Raw genomic sequence first — 9,599 nt, 5'->3', positions numbered from 1 at the left:
AATGTGTACAGTATGGCTAGACTCAGTGTCCTCTATGGTAACAATGTGTACGGTATGGCTGGACTCAGTGTCCTTTACGTTAACAATGTGTACAGTATGGCTAAACATCCCTGTGTCCTCTACGTTAACAATGTGTACAGTATGGCTGGACTCAGTGTCCTCTACGTTAACAATGTGTACAGTATGGCTAGACTCAGTGTCCTCTATGGTAACAATGTGTACAGTGTGGCTGGACTCAGTGTCCTCTACGTTAACAATGTGTACAGTATGGCTGGACTCAGTGTCCTTTACGTTAACAATGTGTACAGTATGGCTAGACATCCCTGTGTCCTCTACGTTAACAATGTGTACAGTATGGCTGGACTCCGTGTCCTCTATGTTAACAATGTGTACAGTATGGCTGGACATCCCTGTGTCCTCTATGTTAACAATGTGTACAGTATGGCTGGACTCCGTGTCCTCTATGTTAACAATGTGTACAGTATGGCTGGACTGAGTGTCCTCTACGTTAACAATGTGTACAGTATGGCTGGACTCAGTGTCCTCTACGTTAACAATGTGTAGAAAGCTATTATAATACAAACATTTCAAGTTCTGCCAGCAACACGATGAGGAGATTAGTAGTAATCAGGGAGGAGCATCTTGCTTAGACAGGATATAGACTAGTGTCTCTCTGTCTGTCTGAAGAACCATCATCATAAAATAACCACAACATTCTTCTCTGCCATGTTTATGACGCTGGCGGCCGGTGTCATAACATGGCATCATGACAGTGTCTTATAACTAGAGCTTTCTTCTCCCCCGTCATGTTGATATCGTTGGTACATATCTCCGTGTGTTCCTACTCACCACCATGGCCGCCGGTGTCATAACATGGCCTCATGACAGTGTCTTATAACTAGAGCTTTCTTCTCCCCCGTCATGTTGATATCGTTGGTACATATCTCTGTGTGTTCCTACTCACCACCATGGCCGCCGGTGTCATAACATGGCATCATGACAGTGTCTTATAACTAGAGCTTTCTTCTCCCCGTCATGTTGATATCGTTGGTACATATCTCCGTGTGTTCCTACTCACCACCATGGCCGCCGGTGTCATAACATGGCATCATGACAGTGTCTTATAACTAGAGCTTTCTTCTCCCCGTCATGTTGATATCGTTGGTACATATCTCTGTGTGTTCCTACTCACTCACCACCATGGCCGCCGGTGTCATAACATGGCATCATGACAGTGTCTTATAACTAGAGCTTTCTTCTCCCCCGTCATGTTGATATCGTTGGTACATATCTCCGTGTGTTCCTACTCACCACCATGGCCGCCGGTGTCATAACATGGCCTCATGACAGTGTCTTATAACTAGAGCTTTCTTCTCCCCCGTCATGTTGATATCGTTGGTACATATCTCTGTGTGTTCCTACTCACCACCATGGCCGCCGGTGTCATAACATGGCATCATGACAGTGTCTTATAACTAGAGCTTTCTTCTCCCCCGTCATGTTGATATCGTTGGTACATATCTCTGTGTGTTCCTACTCACCACCATGGCCGCCGGTGTCATAACATGGCATCATGACAGTGTCTTATAACTAGAGCTTTCTTCTCCCCGTCATGTTGATATCGTTGGTACATATCTCTGTGTGTTCCTACTCACCACCATGGCCGCCGGTGTCATAACATGGCCTCATGACAGTGTCTTATAACTAGAGCTTTCTTCTCCCCAGTCATGTTGATATCGTTGGTACATATCTCCGTGTGTTCCTACTCACGACAGTGGCCGCCGGTGTGATAACATAGCATCATGACAGTGTCTTATAACTAGAGCTTTCTTCTCCTCCGTCATGTTGATACATACGTATCTGGGTGTGATCATACTCACCACCATGCCCGCCTTTAGCATGCCACATCACGACAGCGCCTTGACAATCATTGCTTTCTTCTCCTCTGTCATGTTGATGTCACTGCCCACCACAAGTTTCATGCTGACAGTGAGGAGAGATGGGTTATACACCCCGAATATCGGCCATAGTGGCTGACTGGAGTCTACATTGTCTAACGTCGACATCACCTTGTTCTCCTTCACATCAATGAAGACAATCTTCTTCCTGGCGTCATCATAGACAACACCGTAGTGTAGTGTGTGTGATGCCCCTGCTGTGTTGGGGATGGTGTCAGGTAGATGTAACACAACCTTTCCCTCCTTCCTGATTTTCCTACATATCCCTTCATGAGTAGGACATTGGACGACGATCATACAGTAGGCATGAGGACGACTCGCTACGTTGTAAGTCATGTCCATCTCTCCCTCAGCACAGACACCAACCTCCAGGATGAGACTGCCCCATGTGAGTGTATTGTCCAGTCCGACCCTGGTCTCCGTCTCCCAGTACTGGGGACAATCAGTCAAGGGGAGGGGGATAGTGCTGCATGTGCCACAGTAGTTCGTCAGTCTCCCTTTCCCTGCAGACCTGGTGTCAGACTGGCTGTTGATCAAGTCTCCTTCTGTGTTGATGTGAGCTTCGTCAAGGTTAATTTTATCTGTGTCATACTTCAGATGTATACCTACAACACATAAACGTGGATTATATGCTCATGTTGTCAATCACTGGGTTGTCTGAATAATTTCAAACCGCCGTCACATATCTGGAATATTGCTGAATGCAACGTTAAACAACAAACAAACGAGTAAAAGATAATCTTAAGAACAAAAATTATAAAAAACACTACAACGTGAAGGTCAGTTTTGATCACTTATTGTTATGTACAGGCCATAAAACTACCGTATCCCGTTATCGGATTCAAACCATGGACCTTTTGATTGGAAGTGTGATGGCTCGTCCACATGGCCACAGGAAGCTGACAAAGCGAAAATGTCACATGTATATCATTTCACGCCCTGTCACATAAACATCGTATCTACTGAGTGTAACATTCTGAAAGAAGGTACAATAAGTGACCAGTCCAGCAAACACTAATCAGGTGTCACCGATTCAGAAGACAAATTCTCTCTAGGATGATGCTGCTGTATCCTAAATATAGACAGCATTGACATCGGGATCAGAATTTGTGTTCAGCAAACTATGCTTGTCGTAAGAGAAAACTAACGGAATCGGGTGATCAGGCTCGCTTGGTTGCCACATGTCATCGTATCACAATTGCGTAGATGGATGCTCATGTTGTCCATCTCTGGATTGTCTGGTCCAGACTCGAGTATTTGCAGACCTCCGCCATATAGCTGGAATATTGCCGAGTGCACCGTTAAACAATAAACAAACAATAAACAAACAAACACTTTGTACGTCGATCATTAGCCAAACAGTTGTTCCAAAACATTCTACTACAGAATACACTGGGTGGCTAATGTAGCCAAGCCCCCCAAAATCACCTCCATGATGTGACAATAGGTTCGGAGGCTGTAGTGTAAGCATAGATGGTAAATGGGTAGATTATGAACGTACACTTCAGCACCATCGACTTATCCAAGGCGTCTGGTTTCAGCAGGTGAACATCGCATTCACTGAGCAACCCTGCAACATCAACATTGCCATCACTTTGATAAAACAACATTTTCATATCTTGTAGTGAATGTCAATAATTAAGCCAACACACAGGCCAACATTTTAGTGTTAGAACTTGGACTCAGTTATCTGAATGAAGAAAGTAAAGGAACAAAGGTGACTGGACTTTACCAAGCAGAAAATGGGTGGTTTCTGAGGCTCTCTTCACGATGTTTTCGTTCTCATCGATGCTCTGAAAAGATAACTCTTAATAAGACATTATTGTCTGTAAGTATGTATGTCGGGACATATGGGAAGGTAGGCGATAGGTAAGTACAAATATCTAAATATTTTAAACTTAACTCGGAAAAGAACATACTATGTACCGAATATGCGGTATATTTTATCTACTGGCACAGCGATGTTTCTGGATTGCTTTACATTGTCTGACAACCTTATAACGGCCTACGATGTGTAGTCACTATAAAAGTGTTATCTATAAATTGTGCCCACTTCGTTGTCAACGAATACCTCCAAAATAACTGAATGAGTAAGTTAGTGAGTTTAGCTTTACACATTTTTTTAGCAATATTCCAGCAATATCACTATGGAAATGGACTTCACACATTGTGCCCATGTGGGGAATCGAACCCGGGTCTCCAGCGTGACCCAAAATAACTGAAGTTACCTTGTACTTCGTTTTAATAAAGTGAATGTTTAAAAAGCATATCAGTCTCAGGTTGTTAATTCTTATATAGCTTGCATGTATTTCAATTTTGGTTTTGTCTCAGTCAATGATCCTCTTCTGTTTTCCGATGTGCTGAATGAATGAATGAATGAATGAACCCCACTATTCGCGGCGAGCGATGTGCTGTAGACATTAGATAGGTAATTATGGACATGTACTTCTGAAAACGGATTCAAAATATTTTAGATCGTTGTCTTACACTTTAATTGGTTCTAGTGCATTTAATACTTTGTAGTCATACATACTATCTCATACGCTCTTCTTTAGCGGTTATGGTGCATTATATTATTTTAATTACCAAACTCACGTTCTTATATTTCATTTCCATCTCAGCTATGAAGTCATGTTCAGTTTGAGTTTCCTTGTCTGAAACAACACCATGATGTAAATACACCCTTAAGAATGAATGAATAATTGGTGCTTTACGCCCTATCAGCGATAATGGGACATCCATAAGAAATCTCGACTGTGAAATTCCAACATATACTTATGCCAATAATGGTTGTCACCCCTCCCCACCCCAACCCCCACACCTCTCCAATTAAAACAATTGAAGGGGGTGACAACCATTGTTGGCATGAGTATATTATGAGGAAGTGTTACTGTTTATAAAGTGCGTGTTTTTTAAGTATCTAATACAACTCGGCTGACTAGACAATGGCATTGTGTCAATAACTACCGGTGCTTTAAGTATAATATGAGTTATCTTTCGAGCAAAAAACTCGAGTTGCTGAGAATGATATCTCACATGTTATATTTGGGATTACACTTTTTCCATAAAGTACAAATTCAGGCACCCAATTTCAGGCACCCGATCACATAAAGTCAGCGATCTAACATACTCAGCCATCGAGGTTTCCATAGAAATGGAAGTCTGACAACTGGAAGACTACATCATGTACTTTGTGTATCCCTCTGACAAATGTGAATTGACACTGCCCACATGGCCGACAGCTATAAATAGACAACGTCAGTTTGAAGAACGCTTCTTAGTAAATTACGGATTCTAGACCCAAAACAGTCATAGAATCTGTAATTTACTGAGAACGTGTAGTCCCAAATACAACATAACACTGTAGAACGCTGTTCCATTTCTACACGCAATAAAAAATCAACGCTGATCACTTTCTAAATGGCATTGTGTATCCATAAGAATAGTGCATCTGTAAGCACTATAGAACGCTGTTCCACTCCTACACGCAATAAAAAAGAACGTGCAATCATATCTCATATAAATACCTCTTGCATATTGTTTTTCCATGTCCTTGGTCACGACAGCCCCAAACCGTGATATGTTTGATTTCAGCTTTGACAAGCCGTTGTTGTTAAAAACAGCCGCGGGTATGTCCTGTGTTTGAGTCTCAACAGTGTCAAGGAAAGCCCGAGTTGCCTCCCTTACAGAACTCTCCAACTCCAAGAGGTCTGATTGTGAGGCATACGTGAGAACCTTGGTGACGTAGTCTAAAACCTCAGAGCATTTCTTCGAAGCTTCTTCACATGTGTTTAGCTGAGTACGGAGACTTGTCTTGGTCGCCTTCGTCTGACCTTCAAGATCAGTCAGAAGTTCCTTCTCCCTTTGATCAAGTTGTGATCGCAGAGTTCTAAAAGTATGGCTAATATTTTCTTCCAACGTGTTGTGCGTTGTATCTGTGATTTCGGTCCCTTGTCTGATATTCTGAATGTTGGACTGTTGGCGAGCTTGTAAGGTTGCCAGCTCAGTTTTGTGTTGGTCCAGCTGTTTGAGGATACTTTCAGCTACCACATCTAACTTCTCAACTTCATGATCTGCGTGATCTTCAATTCTGCATCTTCCACAAATCAAAATGTTGCATCTCCGATCAAAAAGATAAAGAGAGTCAGGACTGTGGATACTGCAAGGGGTTGGAATGTTTGAGACAGCTGGTTTAAAGTCGCTGAGGTTTTGAAGTACATGTTTTCTGGTAGGTTTGAGGCTGCTGTGCATATTCTGGCAGTATTCACAGAGGAGCTCCTTCACACTCCTGACACCAACACACAGCCTGGTTGCCGTCATCTTCATTTGTACAGAGAAGCTTTGTGGGGCGATGTTTGACTGTCAGATGGAATATTTCTTTCTGTCTCACTGCATCCTTCTGGAGGCTTGTGTCTGTGAGGTTGACCTCCGTCTGACAAGTAGAGCATGATATCACACCAGCAGCTGCAGATGTCACACACGTCTCACACACGTGTAGACAGGGCAGTAGGTAGGGGGCCGGGCCTTTGAAGACAAACTGCTGGTGACAGACAGAGCACTTTGGGAAGATGTCCATTCTGAAAGACAGTAGACTTTAATGAGTGATCACTGTTATATTTCCCCTTATGGTGAGATAGTTAGTTTGTAAACCAACATATAGTTTGCACCCAAAGAACAGTTAACAGGCATCTCAATGTTTAATTTTACACCGAATGTCAAATCGCTTATTGTGACCAAAGGCATTTGGGTCCACAGTAGAATGTGGAAAATAGACCATTTGAAAGCCGTTTTTGCCGTTCTCTGGAGTGTTTTTGCAAAGTTTTGTTCGTGCCACACAATCGTAAACACTTGAGTTTTGAAATCTGTAATTATACCTATCCATATATTCAAGTACTCGTGTATAAATATTTGACCTCGAGACAACGCACCCGTAAAAACACCTGTTTTGTCAAAAGTGGTTATTGTGATTTGCATGCTCCATTCGACAGATTTCTTTCCTATATTTTCCAAATTCACTGACGAATGTACCTTCAGGCCGATATAACATTTTGTAAAATCCTATTCCTGATGTGTTACCAGACAGTTTAAGCATTTCATATATCCCTAACTTTGCATTTTCTGTTTGTCCATCTATTCAAATAAGACATATCACTGTGTCTTCAACACAATGTCTCGTTGAGTTAGTCTCTGTGAAGAATAACAGCTAGTCCCTGACATTAACACATTTTCAGTACAAATGATTCCTAAAAAAACATTAATTAAATATAATAAAAAGGTTCCAGACACACATTCAGGAAAGCAACAACTCGTCATGATCCGGGTTTGAAAAAGTCGCAAGAGTCGACAAAGGGGATTGGTTGGTCAGGCTCGCTGACTTGACTGACACGTTATAGTATCCAAATTCTGCAGATGCTGTTGATCACTGGATTGTCTGGTTCAGACTCGATTATTTACAGACTATCGTCGTATTGCTGGAATATTGCTCATTGCAGCGTTACACAACAAACAAAATCCAACAAAGCTTATAACCGAAGCAAACTACAATAAATTGCAAGACGCACTAGACTGTGTATGTCAGAACTAACACCAGTGTATTGTATTGTGTGAGAGACGAGGCAGTAATTTGAAATAGAATAGAATTTGTCTGAATAGGCTTGTGCTGCTTTATGTCATCGAAATACTGGGCGACGGACAACACATCCACGTTTTATCCACAACCCACAGGCGAGGCGGTTCGTTAACAACGAGAGTTACCTTGTCCTGTATATCCATACAACATATATCCCTGCAGAGCAGACTTTTCACCACGATCACAATAAGAGAACTATTCTTTCAATAGATCCTCTCCGTACATTCAACATCAGCACGGTGGCAGCTGGTAGGATTTTACATTGAGCACACTTTCAAACTGCAGCAAGACGACAAAGGCTTGTGTGTGCACGATATGACACAAAGACAGTGTGTCGTGGCGTATGTGAGTATCAAGCTGGTATGACACAGAGCAGGCGCTCCAATTGTTTTTCGTGTAATCCCGATAGGTTGTAAAGCTTTATATTCCGATAGTATTGAGGGCTTTCCCAACCTTTTATATCAACAATCATGTTTAAGCCCGGACTGTTTTTTTATAATGGTAGCTACGCCCCTGCAAAGACAGTGGTGTCATGGCGTATGTGAGTAGCCAGCTGATACAATTTTGTACAAAACATACTTTTAAACCATCGCAACACGATATAGGCTTGTCTGTCTCCATATGACACAATTACGGTGAGTCATGGCGTGTATGAGTGGCAAGCTGCCATTATCGTAAAACGAAACTAGAAATTTGTTGTTGTTACGTATGACAAATAACCAGGATTTACAACTTACGACCATGGTATTTGTACCTCCAGCAGTAACAACGTGGCAACGTGACATATACTAGCAAATGTTGGACCTGACTGATACCGTGCACTGGCCTGCGAGATGAGAGACAGTAACAACACACCTACCTGGACAAATAACTTCCTTCTCTGTGGCACAGAGGTCACTTCCGGCAGATGACACGTGACTAACATACTTGAAGTGTAATCTATCCGGTGCATGTTTACAGTGTTATTGCCTGACTGCCTGTTCGCGCTGTTTGTATAGACTGACACGTGACAACGTGTGTGTGGGCATTGGAGCGTATGTCACAGCGTGTATTATATAATGTGTGTATGTGCAAACAAGCAGGTAGAAACCATCAATCCCTCTCTCCCTGCACACGGGGCGATGGGTAGTCTAGTGGTTAAAAGCGTTCTCTCGTCAAGCAGTAGACCTGGGCTCGATTCCCCACATTGCTACAATGTGTGAATCCCATTTCTGCTGGTGTTTTCTCAGCCGGCAGTCGGTTACGGTGGTGGTGCATTTATCTAAAGATGTAGTGTATCGACCGTTTGGTCAATTCGGGCCTCATCTAAACAACCCGAACCTAATCTCGTGTGTGACAAAATAGGATGCTAATGCATGTTACTGACTGACTGAGTTTGGTTTTACGCCGCTTTTAGCAATATTCCAGCAACATCACAGCGGGGGACACCAGAAATGGGCTTCACACATTGTGCCCATGTGGGGATTCGAACCCGGGTCTTCGGCGCGACGAGCCAACGCTTGAACCATTAGGCTACCCCACCGCCCCAGATGCATGTTAAGGTAAACACACAAGTCAATCAATAGTTCATTACATTGAAGCATCGTTCACACTTCTATTTATTAACACACAGCACATATCATTTTGAGATCTCGCCAACAAATCACATGTGAACTCATCAAAGAAGTGACTTGATAATCAAGTCAGCCTCGTGTTGTAACTGGATGCTTACACACCTAAGGCACCTTACTTGCATTATTTGTGGTCCAGAAACAGTTTTTATCAGTAATATTGTGTGCAAATCATACTTGACCTGCTGTTTATAGTACATGATTGATACTAAATCATATTTGTATTATACGTACTCGCGATAGAACGCCGTTTTATGGCTGTAACCTGACAATACAAGGGGATAGAAATGGCGTTAAAAGAGACTTTCATCTACTTACAACATTAACACCCACAACACATCACAATCACAGTGAGGATCCGCTGTGACTCCGGATAAGAATGAAATTACAGAAGTTAGACAA

The 9,599-nt window shown here is 42.5% G+C and overlaps 1 protein-coding gene across 3 annotated transcripts; it reads right to left on the bottom strand.

The window, feature by feature from the left end:
* Positions 1-1,718: 1,718 nt before the first annotated feature.
* On the bottom strand, positions 1,719-5,556 carry LOC124269054. Of its 3 annotated transcripts, none has more exons than XM_046704069.1 (4): positions 5,486-5,509; positions 3,691-3,751; positions 3,460-3,528; positions 1,719-2,563 (listed from the first exon to the last, which is right to left on the bottom strand). In XM_046704069.1, the coding sequence occupies exons 1-4, from the start codon at positions 5,492-5,494 to the stop codon at positions 1,908-1,910; spliced, it is 795 nt and encodes a 264-aa protein (XP_046560025.1). In that variant the 5' UTR covers positions 5,495-5,509; the 3' UTR covers positions 1,719-1,907. The 3 variants fall into 3 exon arrangements, with proteins under 3 accessions (XP_046560025.1, XP_046560024.1, XP_046560027.1); XM_046704068.1 differs by lacking the exon at positions 5,486-5,509 and adding an exon at positions 4,554-4,669; XM_046704071.1 differs by lacking the exons at positions 3,460-3,528; positions 3,691-3,751 and having other exon boundaries at positions 5,486-5,556.
* Positions 5,557-9,599: the final 4,043 nt, after the last annotated feature.

Source organism: Haliotis rubra, unplaced genomic scaffold, assembly GCF_003918875.1.
Source record: "Haliotis rubra isolate DU_JTF1 unplaced genomic scaffold, ASM391887v1 Scf1414, whole genome shotgun sequence".
Taxonomy (NCBI): domain Eukaryota; kingdom Metazoa; phylum Mollusca; class Gastropoda; order Lepetellida; family Haliotidae; genus Haliotis; species Haliotis rubra.
Note: the sequence above shows the minus strand (reverse complement) of the source record. Positions and strands in the feature narration are given on the sequence as shown.